The sequence below is a fragment of the Doryrhamphus excisus genome, linkage group LG3 (assembly GCF_037039965.1).
Source record: "Doryrhamphus excisus strain RoL-2023G ecotype Guam linkage group LG3, RoL_Dexc_Guam_v1.1, whole genome shotgun sequence".
NCBI classification, from domain to species: Eukaryota; Metazoa; Chordata; class Actinopteri; order Syngnathiformes; family Syngnathidae; genus Doryrhamphus; species Doryrhamphus excisus.
The window spans coordinates 21607245-21630118 of NC_136359.1; the positions used below are offsets into that span (position 1 = coordinate 21607245).

At 41.2% G+C, this 22874-nt stretch overlaps 1 protein-coding gene across 14 annotated transcripts in view; it reads left to right on the forward strand.

The window, feature by feature from the left end:
* fbrsl1 (fibrosin-like 1) overlaps nucleotides 1-22874 on the forward strand; it is a 331034-nt gene that overhangs the window by 190069 nt on the left and 118091 nt on the right. For all 14 annotated transcript variants that reach the window (XM_058069507.2, XM_078789180.1, XM_078789182.1 and 11 more), the window contains one exon: nucleotides 21138-21167. In XM_058069507.2, coding sequence (XP_057925490.2) covers nucleotides 21138-21167 — 30 coding nt within the window. The remainder of the gene's footprint in view (nucleotides 1-21137; nucleotides 21168-22874) is intronic.

The window sequence follows — 22874 nt, forward strand, 5'->3', positions numbered from 1 at the left end:
TTAAGGAGGGAATGATGCTGAACTCCACTGGAATAATTCCTTGGTGCCTGTATTGCAAGTCAAAGACAAAAATATGGAGAATATGCTGTGTGAAAACTAGCATTAGGACACCTTATCATTATTTAAAGGAAAACTACACTTATTTTGGAATTGGGCACATTATCTATGTGAGACATGAACACACGTCTGTCTCTTTTCTGTGTGTTCTAAAGATATAAAAACAGATAAAAAAAGATCCAACTCATGACTGCACGTAATTGGACACACTTATACCACCGACACACCTTCAAAAACACCTTCAAAAACCTCCAACAAGGTTTTATATGCAAGCTGTAACCATGTAGTAACAGGTACTTTCACGATAATATATTGTACTTTTGGTCCTTGTAAACATTACCAGGCACCACTATTCTATGAGATAGCGGTCTGCGTGGTGTGGGGTTTCATTTATGTTTGTTTTACTAAAAGTAGATCCTTGCTTTTCACAGGAGTTACTTTCTGAGCCTACCAGCAAATGGCAAAAATTAATAATCGATATGCCCATAAAAATGTCTATTTCTGACACGCTGCTCACTAATTCTCCTCCGAAAAGTTGCTTACTTTGGGATGAGTCGAATACTCCCAATTTTTGCAAGAGTACATTTCGTCATTATCTATATTAGTGTTTAAAATTCGTGAAAATGCTCATTACGTATTCATTCTTCACGCTCTGTGATTGGCCAGCCACACACAGTGACTGCCTAAGGATACTACGTAGTGTTAAGTGTTCAATAGTTTAACAGCCAGGGGAAAGAAACTGTTGTGTCTGGTAGTTTTGGCCAACAGTGCTCTGCATGGAGGGGAGGAATTAAAAACGTTTGTGGGCGAGGTACAGTTCCTTTGTGAAAGTTCCTCTCCTGATGTTTTTTTTGTTTTGTTTTTACAGACCTGATTGTCCATTGTAGTCTGCTCTTGTCCAGTTTGGGAGTAGTACCAAACCGAAACAAAGTGTGATGGAGATTTGCGATAAATGTGACCGTTCTGTCTTCAATTGCCATTGTTCACGTTCAACATAATCCCGGTTTAAACCCTAAATATGTCTCACACACGTATTAAATTGTAGTATCCTGGTGTGGTAATGGTAATGGTAATGGTTTTATTTCATTTGAACATGCATCAGATTACAATTGAATGCATCCCATAATCAGTTCACAGTTCCACATGTCCAAAAGGAGTAGGAAGAAGCAAAGCTTATTAAATCCTACCCCTCCATCTAGTACTTTTACAACCAGTAACTGTTACATTTGTCCACTTCCTGCTTTCCTAATATAGTTTTTTTTTTGTGTGTATTTTATTTTTGTCACGTACCGAAATACAAGGTGATATGACCATACAATGACATAATCGGTACCATAGTAACTGTCAATATAGTGACATGTATAGACAGTTATTATGGTGTAGCCTGGTTGTCCAGGCAAGTCATATCTACCACATCCACACATTCATAAATTAATTTGTGTTCAGCTCGCTGCATGGTTTGAAACCAGATGTCAAAAAGTCCACAACTATGATACTGGTACGAGGTGATATCATAGTATCATAGATATTATAATTTTTTTTTTAAACCTTAAACTGTATTATGGAAAGCAGGAAGTGAACAAATGTAACAGTTACTGATTGTAAAAGTACCAGATGGGGGGGGGGGGTAGGATTTAATAAGCGTTGCTTCTTCCTACTCCTTTTGGACATGTGGAACTGGGAACTGATTATGGGATGCACTCAATTGAAAAAAAAAATTAAACTATGTTAGGAAAGCAGGAAGTGAACAAATGTAACAGTTACTGATTGTAAAAGTACCAGATGGGGGGGGGTAGGATTTAATAAGTGTTGCTTCTTCCTACTCCTTTTGGACATGTGGAACTGGGAACTGATTATGGGATGCACTCAATTGAAAAAAAAAATTAAACTATGTTAGGAAAGCAGGAAGTGAACAAATGTAACAGTTACTGATTGTAAAAGTACCAGATGTAGGGGTAGGATTTAATAAGCTTTGCTTCTTCCTACTCCTTTTGGACATGTGGAACTGTGAACTGATTATGTGATGCATTCAATTGTAATCTGATGCATGTTCAAATGAAATAAAACCATTACCATTACATTCAAGGCATGCGGCATCTCAACACTTGCCAAAAATCACCAATCAGTGAAGCATAACGATATAAACTTGTAAAACTGCTGCTAAGATAAAGAATTTCGAACTATGGGAGTGTATAAACATTTTGTTCACACTCTTGCATTAATCTGGTAGTAATAGTTTGCCGCCAAAGATCACTGCCAAACCTTTACCCAGCACATGCTCCAGAAGAAAAGTGAAGCATGACTAAGGTGGGTGGTGCGTAGATGATCAGGGAGTAGAAAGAGAGAAAAAGTTTGTTCTAGGCGCTCTAAAGAGACTCAGTGTGACCAATTGAGGTGAAGTGGATGAATGAGACCATTCACCGGGCTTAATGAAAGAGCTCCTGCTGGGCTATGAATGAGGGTGGGCCCCATCTGCACCACATAGGCGTGCACAAACCAGTGACCTCGAAAATTATCCAGGAAGCACTTTGGAACAGTCACCCCAGCAACAGGCCGGGGTTTGCTTGGTAACCGTGCTCTTCGGTTAGTGCCTAACACGTTTTGAAAGAAATCTATTTGAAATCCACTTTGAAGGACACCCCAAGTTGTTTCTTTCATGGGAGGGGGGGGCGCCCAATGGTCCCATGTCCCATTTTGGGCCCTCAGGACTTTTTTTTTTAACTGCTGTCTGGCTATACGGTGTTAATTAGGTAGAAATGATCTATACAGAGTTAGAGAAGGTTGTGAAATTTAAACACTTTCTTGAGTTTCCTGATGAGAGAAATTCCGAACTTCTGGAAGCCTGGACATTAAGTTTACATCATCCCAAGGATCTGGTTCATTGAATTGTATCTTGTGTTATTTGGCTTAAAATATTCAATTTCATTGAGCCGCAGACATGCAGGTCATGTAAGTTCTATTCCCATCGCCGGTTCCCCTCACGGAACTTTTGACAGCGTGAAATGACAACCCGCCCCAGCACGCATCTCCCACGTCAAAGAGTAATGAGATTGTGCTGCTGGAAATATTACTACAAAGCATCAGGCTCGTACTCGCTTCTGACTGCACCTTCAAACGGTGCCGCCTGCTAGCTCGTCTGCCTGCTGGAAGAGAACCGAACAAAAAAAACAATCTGAATCAGAGGAAAGAGAAATGGCGAGGGAAGCTCCCCTGCACAAACGAGACAAACGAACACACCAGGGCCTTTAATCCTGAGAGTGATTAGAAATTTGAAATCATTTTTTTAAAAAAAACGTGCTTTGAGTGTGTTCCTCAAACAAAAGAGTCGTTCGCTGTTTCTCGCTGCTAACTGCCAGTGATCTGGTCTCTAATTGTGGTGTCGCTGACAAGGCTGGTATGGCTTGGAGCTTTTTAGGCTGAGCTTGTTGCTTTCTTTTCTGTTACATCCTCCACCAAAGGCATCGGAGAACAAAAAGCTCGCACAGACCCTGGATCTTATATCACCTACATGTCTCTTTGTGCGTAAATGCAGACATAATTCACATTAATGGGTCCTGTTGCTGGGATAATATGACCATTTGAGGCTTTGTAAGCACACAGCAAGAACATAGTCCTTGGGTTATAGACAAGTCTTGTTCCTAGACTGTAGTATAAGTTGAGTTTTAGTGTCAGAGTTTATACTGTACCTATAGTAAATTAATTCCTATGTCACGCACACTATATACAGAGCACATAAAGAACAGAAACTACAGTAAGAAAAGCATTTAATTCAAGAAATTAATGAAACAAATGAAAACGAAACAATGCCTATCCATGTCGTAGTCTTGTAGTTCTTTGCACCCTCTAAAACTATTGTCTCAGACTAGTACTCTTTTTCAACCGGATCTCTTTGTAACAGTGCACAGAATCCATTTTCCCTGATTGAATAATCATTATTTTTGTAACTAATTCAATCCCAGCTGTCCCTCTCAGTACCGGTCACTTTTGATGATTTTGGACTGATTTTTCAAGGCATTTTGAGAATATTGTGTGCTTGGGCTATGTAGACATGGCATATACCAAAAAACTCTCATTTTGCATCAGAAAAAGAAGTTTATTCCTACCTTTTTCTGTTCTTTAGTAATCAACAGTAGAGCATTAGTAAGTTTCAGCAAAATATTAGACTAAACCACAAGGGCACAACATAAGCAACAAAGCATGAACTATTGACAATTTTCACATTTGCAACTGAACCGTGTACGTGTGCACGTGTTTATGCGTGGATTTGTTAAAATTAACTTTCAATGTGTAACCGTCTTCGCGCAAAACACGGTTGCTGTGGAGTAATGGTAATGGTAATGGTTTTATTTCATTTGAACATGCATCAGATTACAATTGAATGCATCACATAATCAGTTCACAGTTCCACATGTCCAAAAGGAGTAGGAAGAAGCAAAGGTTATTAAATCCTACCCCTCCATCTGGTACTTTTACAATCAGTACATTTGTTCACTTCCTGCTTTCCTAGTATAGTTTAAGTTTGTATTTATTATTATTATTTTTATGTATTATTATTTTTTAGTATGTTTTTCAATTGGAAATATGCAGGCCGTGCTTTTTTAAAATGCACTTCTGCCACCTTTTGACCGTTTTTTCAGCTAAAAAATGCACCAAATGTGGTCTCTTCTATTGTGGAGTTGCATCATCACCTTTTTGTGCCTCTCCCCAAAAAAAACAAAAAAACATTAAAGACATATAAATAAGTAACTATGCAGTATTTGTGAGCAGGTTGGAAAAAATGTATAAATATGTCTTTGGTTGCAAATGAGTTAATTATGGTCCCAGCAGTCAAGCAGTTGGGACAAAAGGAGTAATATTGCAGCATTGAATATCGGCCGCTACTGGTCTGATCCGATATCAGCACAAAGCATACATACTTTTTTTCATTTTACTTGATTTGTACATTTACTTCTTGATGCATATTGTGTATAGTTTTATCAACATCAGTCATAATGTAGCCAGGGTTGATGTACCCAATGGAGCATTTAAACCCGGCATTACTCACCTCTACCATGGGGGTGGCTCTTTTTCCTTAGAGCCAATGAGAGTAGCCCGGCGAGTAAATACTTCCTCATACCAAAGTTCCTTCTCCACACGATGACAGCATTTCATTCATCTTATGTATCAAAGTCTGCATTTTTTCATCATTGGAAGACTCTGTCCTGTAATATCAAAAATATTGCCCAACCTGAATTTTGAATCAATTTACGGAAGAGTGTTCATTCAAGCACCTGCACTGTGTTCAGCATTTCAGAGCTAAATTTAAATTTTAAACAAAAGCCGTTGGAAAAAGACACATCAGTAATGCTGTTTAATTTCCTTAATGTTATAACAAGAAAGCTGTAAAGAACCTTCAAAATTGGGCAAGGACATATTTTAGATATCCTACTGTTCAGTACAGAATTAGTTGAAGGTTTGAGGCAAGGAAGAAAGGCATCTTAAGAAATCAGCAGTAGTTGGGTGAAAAAGAAAGGGGCCTGGAGATGACAGGGACACAGTGAAAGCATAGCTCATAAAAATCACTATTATAACAACATTAATTGATGCTGCTGAGTGCCATATGTGGTGCCATATGGAAACGCTGCCCCAGAGGCCTGTTTATAATAGACAGCCCGCAGTGGTGCACACAACTTGGCACGTTTACAAACAAGGGACGTCCCATTAATATGAGACACACAGACCGAGCAGGAGTAAAGAGGAGGGAGTGAGGAAATCAAGTATATTTTTAGTTGGTGTCTTTTCTTAGATCATACAATTCCTACTCGTGTAATGTATTCCCTACCAAATGAAGACATTATCTTTGTTTGGGAGTCTAGAGGCATGTACAATCATTGCATGTCTACTCCGTTCTTTAATTACAATGATAAATAGCCCCTCCCTTAGGGGTTATCAGACCTCCTTTTGTTCACCCAACTGTCACTCCAACCGCAGATGCGGCCAGACACATTTAAAAAAGCACTTCCATATTGACAGAGGCTACATGTGATTGCTACTTTCAAAGTCTACAGCCAGTTTTTGTTAAAATATCATTCATTCATTCATTCAGGGCACATATAGACAAACAACCATTCACACTCACATTCATACCTATGGACAATTTGGAGTCGCTAATTAACCTAGCTTATTTTTGGAATGTTTTCTCCGGAGTACCCGGAGAAAACCCACGCATGCACGGGGAGAACATGCAAACTACATACAGAGATGCCCAAGAAGAATCAAACCCAGGTCTCCTAGCTGTGTGGCCTACGTGCTAACCGATGCAACGTGCAGCCAAGTTACAAACATTCATTCATTTATTTTCTACCGCTTATCTTAACGAGGGTCGCGGGGGTGCTGGAGCCTATCCCAGCTGTCTTCGGGCGAGAGGCGGGGTACCACCTGGACTGGTCGCCAACCAATCACAGGGCACATATAGACAAACAACCATTCACACTCACATTCATACCTATGGACAATTTGGAGTCGCTAATTAACCTAGCATGTTTTTGAATGTTTTCTCCGGAGTACCCGGAGAAAACCCACGCATGCACGGGGAGAACATGCAAACTACATACAGAGATGCCCAAGAAGAATCAAACCCGGGTCTCCTAGCTGTGTGGCCTACGTGCTAACCGATGCAACGTGCAGCCAAGTTACAAACATTCATTCATTCATTCATTTTCTACCGCTTATCTTCACAAGGGTCACGGGGGTGCTGGAGCCTATCCCAGCTGTCTTCCGGCGAGAGGCCGGGTACACCCTGGACTGGTCGCCAACCAATCACATGGCACATATAGACAAACAACCATTCACACTCTAGCATGTTTTTGGAATGTGGGAGGAAACCGGAGTACCTGGAGAAAACCCACGCATGCACGGGGAGAACATGCAAACTACACACAGACATGGCCGAGGTTGGAATTGAACCATGGTCTCCTAGCTGTGAGGTCTGCGCGCTAACCACTCGTCCACCGTGCCGCCCTATTTTGTTAAAATATGTATCATAACATTATTTTCTGTTCTCCGGCTGTGGAACTGAAGTACATGTATTCTATGAGGGTTCTCCTCAATGTTCCGTCATGTCCAGAGCAGGGCGTAAAAAAAAAAAAAAAAAACCCTGAGGACACAGTTGTCAACCGTCCTGTTGAGTTTCATTGAATGTGAGGCGAAACAAGAATAGCGTACAGCTGTTTCCTCGCTGGCACAAAGATGAAGAGCAACCCTGAGAAGAGGGAAACACACTAAGGGGATGAAGAGGGAGAAAGCTCACCGCTCTGTGATGTGCACTGTTGTAGCTCCAGCTTCAGGTCAAACGCTTCCAGTGTTTTGTGTTCATCTTCATCTCATCTCCCCAGTGCTCCACTAAATTATTCACAGCCTGAAGATGTGCAGTGTGGCTTGCCTGTCTCTTCCTTCACTCCAAGCTCTCTGTCTTCATTGCTGTGCTTCATATCAATCCCAGTCTTTGTCATGTGCAGGTTTGTTCCAGCGCCACAAACCCTTTGCAAAGGATTTTAATCAGGAATAAAAATGTTGGTGGCCTGCCATTTTGGAGAAGCTGTTTGTAACTTGGCTGCACGTTGCTCGGTTAGCACACAGCGAAGAGACCTCATGGGCATCTCTGAGTGGAGTTTGCATGTTCTCCCCGTGCATGCGTGGGTTTTCTCCGGGTACTCCGGTTTCCTCCCACATTCCAAAAACATGCTAGGTTAATTGGCGACTCCAAATTGTCCATAGGTATGAATGTGAGTGTGAATGGTTGTTTGTCTATATGTGCCCTGTGATTGGCTGGCAGTCCAGGGTGTACCCCGGATAGGCTCCAGGATGCCCATGACCCTTATGAGGATAAGCGGTAGAAAATGAACGAAATAATGTGGCCAAACCAAAAAAAAAACACTAACTGGGGTGACGCTAACTGAGGTTCCACCGTATAAAGACTTAGAATGAGTTATCTATTAGAATGAGCGTCGTGCTATTTAATCCTGTGAGTAGGTTTAGTTCAGATTCTGAATTAAAGCATGGGGTGAGCACATCTAGCCCCCTGAGTAGAGGATGGAGCAGGAAGGTTACAGGAGTTCTCCTCCAGTCGTAGCCACAGGTCATTCATCTGTAATTCTCTCCACTTCCTACAATGATGTTTGATCATTGTAGAGTGCAACCAGGAGGTACGAGGACGGGAGGGGAATTAAGTGAAGCTTTCTCCCACTTTTCTCAACCCATATCTTGCCAAACCACCTATCCGGCCTCACAGTCGATGTCACCCAGTATGAGGCCCCCTCTGGCCTGATGACAAGCCTACCGTGAAACGCTTGGCTGCCCCCTTAAATTAGCAGTAGAGCCCCCCCGGCGGCACATGCTTCTCATGACCAGCACACAGTGGGCCACAGCCAGATTCTTTTCATTACGGCTGTGGCCTGCCAGCCGCCTGATTCAACCTTCTTCTGCCTCCCAACACTTTGCTTATGCCATGTGCTAGCCAGAGCGCAACAAACGGCATCTGTTGTGCCATGTCTTCTATCAAGGAAACAAAGGACTATATTCTGGAAGTGTGCAATTGCATGTCCATGCATAGGAAACTGTGTAGTTTTAAAAAGATGGCATAGTATAAATCAGGGGTCTCAAACACGTGGCCCGCGGGCCAAATGTGGCCCGCAGGACACTAGTTTGAGGCCCCCGCCATGATATGAAAGTTTAATGTTAGTGCGACCCGTGCAAGTTTGATATGGATGCTGTATGGTATCATGTACCCAGAAAAAATTATTACGTTTGATTAATGTTCATGTTAAAGGTTAAATAACTGTTAATAGTTATCCTCCCTATCCGTGTGGAAGTGGTACGTTTTTGGCTATTTAAGTTTAAAGGAAATAACTTGAAGGCTACCGTTTAGGTCGCTAGCTGTCTAGTTTGCGAGTTAGCATGTGTCTCAAGACCCTGCAGTTGCGCAATATGTTGTAAATAAAAAAAGTATAAATGTGACTATAGTCGTGTTTTGTCATGTCTACAGGGCTCTAATAATGCTTTGTTCATTTTAATCTGAAAAAAATAATTTGTCTACCCACCAACTATATGTGGTTTCTTGAGTTTTTATTATTTGCTGTTTTATTATTATTATTACATTTATTTATTACTGATTGATTTTCTTTATTATTGATTTGTTTATTTATTTTTCATCTTATTTTGTGTAGAAAAATAAAAATTAAGATATTTGAGAACAGTGGAATGTTTTATCAGAGCTTTTCTTGCAGAAAATCATAACCAAAGCACTGAAAAAGTTTGTATATTTTTCTGTTTTTAATAAATGTGGTTTTTTTTTTGGAAAACCTGATGCGCCCCAACCTTGCCCAGACCCTAGCTCCAGTGCCCCCCAGGTAAATTGAGTTTGAGACCCCTGGTATAAATGAACTGAAGGGTACCGCTTAGTGAAAACTGTCTATATGGCGGCATGACAGAAACAGTGAGAAGGAATGAGCCAGTTGAAGCAGCACATAGAATAGAAAAAGAGAGCGAGGAGAGTACTAGTAGTACAGAGCGATGCCCGGAGGCTCAATCTGTTCCTCGCTGAGCTACATCAGAGCCGTAGACGGCAGCTCGGGCTGCAGGCAAGCCTCCGCTCTCGCTCCATCAAACTGTCAGGCAGCCAGCAGAGCTGCACAGGGACACTCTCTCAGCTGCCCCCAGGGCCGGTTCAAGTCAACATCCCATTTCCTTGCCTCCTCGCCTAATTTCTCCTCTGCCTGACTTAAATTTCCAGTGGCCAGTGTCTGCGGTTGCAGCACTAGGCCCGGGGCCATGTCAAAGCAGTGGGAGGTGCTAAGGCAAGCACATGTGTGTCTGTGTGAGAGCATTCACCTCTGAAGGGGACACAGTGAGATTGCTGCAGTCACACAGCCAACAGAAACAAGAAAAAGCCGAAGGGATTTTTTTGTGGAGCTACAAATTAAAACATAAATCACACGTTTCTTTTGCTGCCTCGCTCTTTTTTCCTCTCGCCACAGCTATATTCATAACACTCTTCACAATTCCCTGTGCCTTTTCGGTTTCTGGCTGGTTTCTTCTTTGTCTCTGAGCGGAATAATTCACCGGGTTCGCTTATACATCTGCCATTACTGTCTGTTTTTCTCTTGCCAAATTTCTCTAAGGATCACAACCAACAGCCCGCTCGGCACCGTCACTCCCCCACAGTGAGTGCTAAGGGATTTTCATCTTGGAAATTAAAAGACAGTCCTTTAAGTTACTGCAAAAAAAGGGATCACTTCACATTTACTGCCAACCCGCTATCCTTGTCAATCTATCCGTACGTTCCGACTCCCTGTGCCTTCGTCGTCGCATATCTAGCATGGAAGTCAAGCACAGCGGTGCCAAGTCTCAAGGCTGTTTACAGGCAATCTGGGTAATGTTAAAGTCTATTTTGTTTGGCCCCAGGTCAAGACTATATCTTTCCCCAACCCGGCTTGATTTACATGGCCCCCACTGATACGTCCCTTAAGTGTGTCAGCTCCAAATCCAGAGCCCCCCGCCCCCCGTGTATGTCTGGCTAATGCAAAGAGCATTTTTCTAAACATGTCTTGCTCAATCCTGTGTTGTTATTCAATGTGCTCCAGTGAAAGGAGCCATTGCTGAAGCGATTGTTCTGTTTGCAGAACCGAGACAAAGGTCCCTAGATCAAATATGTTTTAACGTGAGAGCCTTCTGAGATCTTCTCTGCAGGTCAATATCGTTTCTCCCCTGCAAACTTTTTCTATCCATGTCATTCCCTATGGAGCTTACATCTTCACCGGCATCAATACGTTGTTAATCCAGAGCTGCTGGGCTCACCCAGGGTGATCACATGACTTCCTATGTAGCCTGCCAGTGAGGTCAATGGTCAAATGGCAGCATTGATTTGATCCTGTCAGCCAATCATATTGTTTAGTTGTGCTTTCACAGCCCGCGGGGTAAATATTTTAATCGTCTTTGGATTTATGTGAGATAAAATGTACAGTTACCACAGGGCAGACCCTCTTATTGGGTACCACCTCATATAGCTTTGTAGTTTTAGTCCGGATTCAATATTCATGTCAGATATTGGTCTATAACAGCAAAAATTCCAGTTTCCTCCCACATTCCAAAAACATGCTAGGTTAATTGGTGACTCCAAATTGTCCATAGGTATGAATGTGAGTGTGAATGGTTGTTTGTCTATATGTGCCCTGTGATTGGCTGGCAACCAGTCCAGGGTGTACCCCACCTTTTGCTCGAATACAGCTGGGATAGGCTCCAGCATACCTGTGACCCTTGTGAGGATAACCGGTACAGCAAACGGATGCATGGATTACAGTGCAGTCCATTCCAGACTCATCTGCAGCACTTTTGTCCAGCGTCACCCGGGTAGAACCCATGTGATCACAACAACAGAGTCTGCTGACATGCTAACTAAGTTACAAGGAGTAGAAATGACATTTGCGTTGATGTTGGAGATGCGTGCAGAACTTGTCATCAGCAAGTTTCCCATGGTAGCACAAATGTGGCCAACCTCATTGCGAAAATGAGCAGCGTCACAAAAAAATACGGAGACGAAGAAACACATCTCTGGTTCCGTCAAACAACCAATGCTGTCCGGAATCATTAGCAAAGCATGAGAAAAGCCCACATGGCAGTAGAAAGTTATTATCTGGAAGGGAATAACAAGGCCAATTTACTATGCTCAATACCTACAGTTGCTGACTATTGTTTTCCATTTTAGTAATATCACTTGTGTCATGCCTTTTTTCAATAGGATTGGTTTTGGATATTGGCTCCAATATCGTTATTGTAAAAAATTGTATCGGGACACCCCTAGGCAGAAGAAAGAAGGCCCAAGAAACCGTCTTACATTTTGCTAATGTTTCTGGCCTGGTAGGAGGTCTTTTGGCTGACCCAAATCTCTGATTCCATGCTCCATCGGGGTGGCCAGAGCCCTGTAACCTGCATCCCAGTATCCACAGGCGGGAAATTGCAGGTTGAAATTGTTGTTGTTCCACCAGTACCAGACCCTTCTTTGAAATGGACCATTATCCCCCTGGGTTTGCTATCACTGCAGGAGGTCTGGGTTTCTTAGGACGTTCTCCCTTAGAAACTTGCGTATTACCATGTTTGCTACACAAGTATGGACAAGTACTTCGGTTTCCTCCAAATTGTTCATAGGCCAATCACAGGGCACATATAGACAAACAACCATTCACACTCACATTCATACCTATGGACAATTTGGAGTTGCCAATTAACCTAGCATGTTTTTGGAATGTGGGAGGAAACCGGAGTACCCCGAGAAAACCCACGCATGCATGGGGAGAACATGCAAACTACACACAGAGATGGCAGAGAGTGGAATTGAACTTGGGTCTCCTAGCTGTGTGGCCTGTGCGCTAACCAGTACTTATTAAGAAACAAAAAAAATTATTTCTGACATATTTCTAAAGCGTTTAATTCTTAATTAACTGTGGTGACACCAGCCATGTTTTTTGGCCGAGATACAGTCCCACTGAGGAAAAGACAGGAAGCAGAACTGGAGGTAGCAGAGATGAGGATGCTGATTCTCATTGGGAGTGACCAGGATGGATAGGATCAGGAAGAACTACATCAGAGAAACATTTCATGTTAGAGGCCTTGGAGATAAAGTCAGAGAGGCCACACTGAGATGGTTGGGACATGTCCAGAGGAGAGATAGTGAATATATTGGTAGAAGGATGCTGCATTTAGAGCTGCCAGGTAGGAGATGTAGAGGAAAACCAAAGAGGAGGTTTATGGATGTAGTGAAGGAGGACATGAGGGTAGTTGGTGTGAGAAAGACAGATCCAGAAGACAGGGTTGGATGGAGGACATTGATTTGCTGTGGCGAAAAAAGAAGAATTCTGAATTAACTGTATCCAAATGCGATTAATCACGAGTTGCATACATCAAGGAATCAAGTCTTTTCATGCTAACTCGCAAACTAGAGAGCTAGCGACCTAAACTGTAGCCTTCAAGTTATTTCCTTTAAACTTAAATAGCCAAAAACTTACCACTTCCACACGGATAGGGAGGATAACTATTAACAGTTATTTAACCTTTAACATGAACATTAATCAAACGTAATATTTTTTTCTGGGTACATGATACCATACAGCATCCATATCAAACTTGCGCGGGCCGCGCTAACATTAAACTTTCATATCAAGGTGGGGGCCTCAAACTAGTGTCCTGCGGGCCACATTTGGCCCGCGTGCCGCGTGTTTGAGACCCCTGATTTAGACGGTCGGGCTTTCATCGCAGCACAAATAATGCTATTGTTTACATGTTTTCATTATAGTTTTTACACTGTGAATGAACTGGCAGTGACACTTCTGGATTTTTTTGTAATTATTTTTTCTTGCGATCAGTATTCAGAGAGACATTTTTTGATGTCAGTATTTGTAGAATGTTGTTTTTTTTTCCCTTTTGTGTTTCACTTTCCATCTCTGACAGAAATCGTGTCTTACTGTCCTCGGAGTGTGACAAGTGGAACTGCAATTTAATTTGAATCGCTTGCTTTAATGTGCTCAGGGATACACAACACTTATTGTCTCCACCATGTCCGTCTTTCAGAGTTTGCGAGAGAGAATATCCTGGAGAATTAAGACACCTACCGTTCCTGTCACTATTACCAATCTCTGTCCTCAACTCGGCCTCATTTCAGGGCTGTACAGGGTTGTCTTGGGGGCCTGTTCAGGTCAAGGCCAAGGCCACTGGCAGAATAAATCTCCTGTCTCTCAACTGTTGAAAGCTGTGCAAATGTCAAATGCATCTGTCTGATGTGCTGGCTGAGGGAAGGGTGAGTCACGGGGGCTGGTAGGTTGCAGCGGGGGAAGGTTTTAGATGAGGCATCCGCTGAAAACGGTCCCTTGTGAAGCTCCCGTTTGCCAGGTACAGATGTTGTTGCTTGCTCCTTGCCTCTAAGGAGCCTGTCAGAATTTTTTTCTTTTCACATCTATGAGACTCACGCCACTGGAGACATGGACCTTGTCACACAGCTTAGTGAGCCGCATACAACAAAGTATGTCCCATTTTAACAATGTCCTCCTAGACTATGGTTTACGGCTCATGAATTTGTCTATCCGTGACTTTGGTTTTACACCTTCACCATCATATCTTGTGTTCAGATGTCCAAAGAAGCAGAATGCACAAAATGACATACCCCCCACACACTTGTACCGATGGGGTGTTAGCAAATAGCTCAACAAAGCTATTACATGAATCGCCAACAAAATGCCCAAAGACCACTTCCACCCAATCGTCCCTTCATCTCCACGGCACCCTCCTCGCCTGTTATTATCATTATTGTGCTTCCTCCTTCATCTTCTTCTATTTCTCCCCATACTGAGCTCAGTCCCTAAGCAGTAACACACATACAGTACTTCTATCGTTGAAAAGGGGTAATCAGTGTGCCTCTGTGCTTCATGATGTCAAGCAATTGCACAATTTTACTTGTACCTCTGTATAAGTAGCACGTAAAGGTCATTTTCTCTCTCCTAATTTTCTCTCTTCTCAAAGTGAGAACATGAGAAATATTCATCTTGAGAATGAACCTGCATGACTAAGGGTTTTGAATCATCTCCAACAGATCAGGGTAGCTTGGACTTTGTGTGAGATAGGAGTAGAATCAAGGAAACGTAGTAAAAAAATATGGTTTTCAAATTGTGGGGAAATGGCTAGCAATTATTAGCAATCACTGTTTAACCAACAAAACCCTGACAATAAAGGGGACCAATTATGCATTGTATTGGGTTGTGATTTTCTGTAGAGCAGCTACACACAATAACCCGCACAGAAAAACGTTTTAGTTTTTTAGACCGTCGTCAAACAGGTTAGTTTTACCGTACTGATGATGTGTCGTTGCAACAGTAATTGTGATCTCCTATAGAGCAGCTACACACAATAACCCATACAGAAAAACTTTTTAGATTTTTAGACCGTCGTGAGACAGGTTAGTTTTATCCTATTGATGATGTGTCGTTGCAACAGTAATTGTGATCTCCTATAGAGCAGCTACACACAATAACCTGTAGAGAAAAACTTTTAAGATTTTTAGACCGTCGTGAGACAGGTTAGTTTTACCCTACTGATGATGTGTTGTTGCAACAGTAATTGTGATCTCCTATAGAGCAGCTACACACAATAACCCGTACAGAAAAACTTTTTAGATTTTTAGACCGTCGTGAGACAGGTTAGTTTTATCCTATTGATGATGTGTCGTTGCAACAGTAATTGTGATCTCCTATAGAGCAGCTACACACAATAACCCGTACAGAAAAACTTTCAAGATTTTGCAGTCTGCACCTATTCCAACTGTATTTCCTGTGATTTGTGAATCCTGTTTTAATTTATTCCCTTGTGATTGGTCACACGCCTAAAGTACTTCCTAACTATGAACCATATAAGGCAGTCCATCCCTTTGTGACATCACAAAGGGGCAGTTTGACCACACCTTTGGAAACCAAGCGTTTTGAGCCATCCCAAACTTATTTCAGGGCTCACTTCCAAATACGCAAATCTAATTTTCTGAAACTTTGGCATCATTTAACACGAGAATACAACATTCTAACTACATTTATAGGTAAGAAAAGTGGTAAAAGCATCATAGACTGTCTTTAAACTCAATGGCGTTATGTTGTGTTGCATAGAAATATCCAAGTATTTGAACAGACATCATGACCACAGCAAATCGCGAAAAACTCAAAGTAATTGATAAGCCAATGAAAGTGACTGTTGGAATTATTAGACTAGTTTCTGATTCAGAACCCTCTCCTTCTCTCTTCGATTGCCAAAGGTCACTCGCACACAACTATGGTACGTTCAACCTCCAAATGACGCGCAAAGTCTCAGTGCTGAATGCAAAAACATTACTGAAACATACATTTCTAATAATAACTTAATATAATTTTCTAACAGGGATACATGTATGTTATACCCGTATGTTCATGTATGTATAAATTATTCGAGATTTATGGGGAATGAGATGTGTTTTCTGCAAAACAGGCTACTTCCAGAGAATTAGCCTGTTTTGTTTTTGAACAAAAAGATGCAAATTCGGGCGTGCATGTGCAAAATGTGCAATGCTGTATGCAAATATGTCTAAGGATCCACTGTATTGCCATTGCCTTAGGTCAGGGGTGTTCCTGTGTGCCTTTTGCGGCCCACAGATTGTTGTTGTTTATTATCCCATGGCACATTGTAGAAATTCAATTAAACATCTCCCCCACCAAAAACAAAACAACAGCAAAGAACAAAAGTGGAAAAACAAAATATGCGATATTAGTACTAACAAGTAATAATACTACTACTAATAATAATAATACGCTTTGTCACCTGCAACACCAAGCCGACTTTAAGTACCTTTAAGTATTGTTTAAGTACATACATAAAGGTTGTTTTACAAAAAAATGTTGCCACGCATTGATTGTGTGCCATGATCATTGTCTTATCCAATAAAGATAGCTTAATTCAATATCAAGTAGTCCTTTAACCTTCTCTCATACAGTATGTGTTAAGAATTTGATCTTCTACTGCAACACATAGTCATAGTACGGGTCGATTTTCAATTATTCCTATAGTGACATTGTAATGGCACTGTACCAAAAATACTGTTCCTTTATTCTGTTTAGACACAATGCACAACATTGAAGAGTAAATGTATTGTTGTTAGTACATGGAAGATTCTGTTAGATCCTGTTCCACAGATGGCGCTAATGCACACCAAAGCTGCTTGCCAACCGCCAATAAACAACAGAAGAAGAAAAACACCACGAAGAAGAACACAGTCTGACAACTTTCTGTTTGAGCGGGTACAAGATACCTCAGTCGGATTGGGGAAAGGAATATTCCACCCCTGTGAATCCCATTATATATTCATTTGGATTGGCACCTTTCTTCCGGAATAACGTGTATACAAAGGTTACATTCTTTCCGTTTGAGCAAATAACCTGAATGGAATTGGAATATTTGGGTCCATGTAAACGTGGCTAGTGTTTAGGGCTCAAACCTGAATTGTGTTGGGATTTAACAATGGAAATTGAAGAGGGAGCTGAATCCATCCACCTATTTTCTATATTGCTTATCCTCATTAGGGTCGCGGGCGTGCTGGAGCCTATCCCAACTGTCTTCGGTCGAGAGGTGGGGTACACACTGGACTGGCTGAATCAAATCTAGTTATTATAATTACTTCTTTTATTACAAATGTTGATCCGAAATGTACACAAGTCAACATCAAGCCAGGAAGAGCGTGTGATGAGGGGCGTGGGGCAATTCTTGTATTTGAATATGCAATTAGTTATGTGTCCTGCAATTGACTGTCGACCAGCTCAGGGTCGACTCACACAAAGTCAGCTGGGATAAGCTCCAGCTCACCCGTGACCCTGCCATCTTCTGCAGCAGTCATTTAAAATGAGCTCTTCTTTTTTTAGAGCTCTTTTTTTTCCCCAGTAAAAACATCCTAAGGGGTCGTGCGCTAATGTGTTTCACTTTTTAACATCAAGCCAGCATGGACTCCAGCTTTAGTCCCCGCTTTTGCTGAGCCCAATGACTCACACGGCTTAGAGGCAGCCCCTTCATCATTCCACTCCTGAGAGAACTTGGCCACCAAGCCCTTGCACTGATTACTTGTGGTACTTAATTATACATTTGGACCCACCACACTGCTAACAAAAGGCTGCTGTGCCTCTGTTGACCCAGCTTTTTTCTCAGAGGGTCCAACTCTGATCCCCCCCCCCCCTCTTTTCACTGGAATTGCTGCTTCTCATGTATCCTGCTGTGAGGTCCAGTCAGACTGGCCTACAGCTCAGCCAATCCTGTTTGCACAACGTAGTCGAACTGTAATACGCAACAAGCCATTGGTGACAAACGTAAGGAAATGAAGCCCAACGCAGTGTTTTAATTTGCCCTAACTGATAATCATTGTATTATATTTCAAAAAAAAAATCTGTAATGAAGATGAAAAAACAAACAACATTTAATCTGGTTATAGCGCACACAACAACAGGCTGAATAGGTGTCCAGTAAGCTAACAGAACACATTGACAGTTATTCAGCAAAACGATAGCATAGATAATATACCTATGTGGCTTCATAGGCAAAATTAGCAAAACACGCCAGCAAGTCCAACAAATAAGTTTCTGATAACCAAGTTCACCAAGCTCCCGATCTCAACCCATGTCACTGAATCTATATTAAATTACTGTGTATTGTAATCCCTTGTTTATCATAGTTAATTGGTTCCAGACCGATTTTACATTTATAAATCAAATATCTTCGTGGATACAGCATAGAAAACCTGTTTATGATCTTCTACAACATAGTCCACCAAGGTCAGATGTGCCCTGAACACCTCCCCAGGGAGCAGGAGTTCTAGCTCAAGTTTTTTTCGAATGACATTGCTTCTCACCTGATCTCTAAGGGAGAACCCGACCATCCTTCGGAAAAAAAAAAAAAAACATTTTGGGTGATTATACCCGTTTTCTTTTCCTTTCGGTCACTACGAAAAGCTTTGCCTTTGAGAGTATTTTCCCTTCAGTTCAGCTCTCTCTTCACCACAAGGGACCGATTGTTTCATCACTTGCGAACAGGACCCCTAGGGCCTTAAACTCTTCCACCTGGTGCAGGATCTCATTCTTGACCCGGTGATGGCGCTCCAGCCTTTTCCAAGCAAGAACCATAGACTCGGATGTGGAGGTGCTGATTCTCATCCCAGCTGCTTCACACTCGGCTGCGAACCAATCAGTGAAAGTTTAAGGTCATGGCTCGATGAAACCAGCAGGACCGCGTCATCTGCAAAAAAATAAGAAACTCAATCCTGCAGCCACCAAACCGGAACCGCTTAACGTCCTGGCTGTGTCTGGAAATTCTGTCCATAAAAGTATCAGTGATAAAGGGTAGCTCTGGCAGAATCCAACCGTCAATGGAACTTGGTGCCAATGCGAACCAAACTCTGGTATTTGAATTTGGTGGTCCGGTACACCATATTTCTGCAGTACTCTCCAAAGAATTATTTGAGGAACACAATCGAATGGCTTCTCCAAGTCCACAAGACACAGGAAGACTGGTTGGGCAAACTCCTATGCACCCCCAAGGACCCTGCTGAGAACGTAGCGTTGGTCCACTGTTCCATGACCTGGACACAAACCACACTGCTCCTCCTGAATCCAAGACTCAACTATCCATCGGCTCCTCTTCTCCAGACCTTACCAGGAAGGCTAAGAAGTGTGATCCCAATTGGATAGTTGGAACACACCCTCTGGGACCACCACCCCGGTCTGCCAAGCCACAGGCACCGCCCCCAATGTCCACACAATGCTGCAGAGTTGTGTAAACCAAGACACACACAGCGTCCAAGGTCTTAAGAAACTCCTGCAGGATCTCATCCACCCCTTGGCAGCAAGGAGCTCTTTCACCACCCGACCGTTCGCTTCCGAAGATGCATTTATATGTCTTTTATGTATTTTGGCTAAATTTGTGTCACAGTGAAAGTTACCCTTGAAATACAGATTTTCACAAAAAGCTGATATTTTGCTAAAACTTGCTTATGTTCTACTTGAAAATGGTAATGGTTTTATTTCATTTGAACAGATTATCAGATTACAATTGAATGCATCACATAATCAGTTCACAGTTCCACATGTCCAAAAGGAGTAGGAAGAAGCAAAGCTTATTAAAACCTACCCCTCCATCTGGTACTTTTATAATCAGTAACTGTTACATTTGTTCACTTCCTGCTTTCTTAATATAGTTTTTTTTTTTTTTTTTGTCGCGTACCGAAGTACGAGGTGATATGAGCATTCAATGACATAATGGGTACCATAGTAAGTGTCAATATAGTGATATATATAGCACATCATGACTGGTTCAAGACTCTTCGTCCTTGTATTTAGCAAACATCAACTGCTTGTATTGTTTCTTGAATTCGATACTTCTGAATGGAACGGAAAAAAGTGGCTTTTTTTCTGATGAAAGATGAGCGTCTAACCTGTCTTTTGGTATATACCATGTATACCATGAACGCAATATTATGTGTGCCTTCAAAATCATCGAAAATGGCCCATGCCAGATAATGCATAAAATTTGCTTCAATAGAAATGTCGTGCCTAATAGTAGGTCTTAGTCAACCATGAAAAAACAATCATTATTTTGGGAAAAATTGTGGTACTGTGAGGGAGCTGTTCGAACAATGTTGCTAAAGATGACATATATTTTGGTATATGAGAGTATTAGTCATAGGATCAGCCAAACTATGAAAACAAGTATGACTTATAGTCCAGAAAATACAGCATATTTTATACTAAATAATACCAATGATTGCAAAACCAATATGCGCCATGCTTTACAATCAGGGTCAAGTAAAGTATTTCCTTTAATCACTTTAATACCGTTGAAAGGTTTCCTTTCTGTGAACATTTCAAGCTCGTCGTTACAATGCCAGACTTAAGTTCTGCTCTTTCAATTGCTGGCGAAATAAAAGACAATTTGGCCTTTGACCACGCCAGACGAGGCATGTTTTTGAAAAGAGTCTTCTTATTAACTTCCTTTATTGCTTTAGAAGTCTGACGTACAAATTAAAGACTGGTGTTTGTCACAAGGTGGATTGGTAAATACCACACTTAATAGGCTCTGAGGACACAGACGACCAAAGCTCTGTGTCCTTGAGATACTATTGTCCAATTTTAAAGCACGGTTAAAAGGCTAAATGACGAGCAGCTGCTGAATGCAAAAGTCATTGAACAGGCTCACTATAAAAGAATTCACTGTGTAGAAAGATTGACTTTTTCTGCTTTTGTGTGCGTACAGCATCCAATTTGTCACAGCAACTTCAGAATTGCTCTCTGTGTGACTGTGTTGCTTTTGAAAAAAAAACCTCTTAGAGACAACAACACTTAGGTTTCGCTGTTCCTTGCTCCGTTCATCCTGTGTTGTTCGCTCTAAAAGCTGTCAATGAATGAGAGGTTGCACACAAAAATAACATCTGCACTGATTATGAGCTGTTGGGGGAGCCTAATGAATAATTCCTTATATTTCCCATGTCTGCCTCTTTTCTCTTACAGTGTGACAGCGAGAGTGACATTGACGACAAGGTAAGTCTGCTTTTCCTGTGTTTATTCACCCAACAAATAAGGATTTGGACGTGAAAAGAGGAAGGAAGTTAGAGTTACTGTCTGGTGTAAAAAGATGAGGGGTTTGAAGGTTTGAAGGTCTTAACTGTATCCTAAATTATTGCTCCTTTGAATTATATGCAAGGGGCCATTCCATCGGATCGGTGCCATTTGCCTCTCAAGAAAATGAAATGTATAAATGCACAATAAAATGATCTGGGATGGGCTCCGGGATACTAGTGAGGATAAGGGGCATAAAAAGTGGATGGATGGACACTGGAAAAATTGCATTTGTTGCCTGTCCCTAATTCCTAAAATTAGACTTTACCATTCAGTATAATAATTTAAATTCTTCAGAAAAGTTTTTAAATAAATAATATTTGTATTATTTTTCCAAGACTGTCAATTGATTAAAATATTTAATTACAATTAATTGCATTTTGTCTACAGCTAGCTCAGAATTAATCACATTTAATCACAGATAGTGGTAAACGATTTGATGTGCAAGTACAACGATAACGGCATCAAATTTTACGTAAAGAGTTTAAAATTTAAAAAAAATAATATACAGTCAGAAAGAATATTTTTGTATTATTATCTTTCTTTATTATTAGCATACTAGCTCGGGTTTTTTGAAAGTGAGCCCTAAAAGAAGTTTGGGATGCTCAAAACGCTCGGTTTCAAAAGGCGTGGTAAAAACTGCCCCTTTGTGATGTCACAGAGGGGCAGACTTCCTTAAATGGGCGTGTCTATAAACAGATAAGCGCTCTGCCCTCCCCCATGCGCTGCTACTCTGTTTACTTGCTAGCAAAGCCACATTTGTTTACAATTCCTAAAGACTCCATCATCAGGCACAAGTGGTTGGAGTTCCTGCAACAGAAATGTATTTTAATCTGTCAACGGCATTTCACACTGGACTGTTTTTTGAATAATATAATATATAATAATAATATTTTGAATGCCAAACTCAACCTTGTGGCCGTTTTTATGGCTTAAGACTGCACTAAACATCCATCCATCCATTTTTTGTACCGCTTACGAGGGTCCCAGGCATGCTGGAGCCTACCCCAGCTTGAGCTTGTTTATTTATTTAATGTATAAATACATTTTTGGTAAAGCATTACTTAATATCGGTATCAGCGGGTATTCAAGACTTTAATATCGGTATCATATAGGAAGTGAAAAAGTTGTATCCGGACCCCCCAGTTGTATGCTTAGTGCTAGCATGCTATTAGCATACAGTAAATGCCATGTGACTATATTTAATGTATTTGCTAATTTTCTTATGTTACTTTCAGTCCTGCTACTCAAATAAGTCATCCAAGCTTAAAAAAATTATATAATAATTACACAATTTGACTACTTCAGTATGTGTATTATAAGGTTCAGAGTTGAAAAAAGAGAAAAATTGAAGTTCATTTTGAAGGCAACAACAAGCAAATGGCACCAATTTGGTGGAATGGCAGTTCTGTTCCATGTCAGGATGGTTTTACCTCACAAATCATCATCCGAAAAACACCTCCCCATCAGAAAAAAATCCAGGTCAATATGCAAAAACTGTACACTGAAAATCGCACCTTAACAGACTAAAGATTAATTCTTCCTGTTATTGTTATCTTTGGGTATTTGAAGTACTTGAGGTGAGCGTGTTATGCAAATGTCCAATCCAGTGTTAGTTGTCAAGTGTTA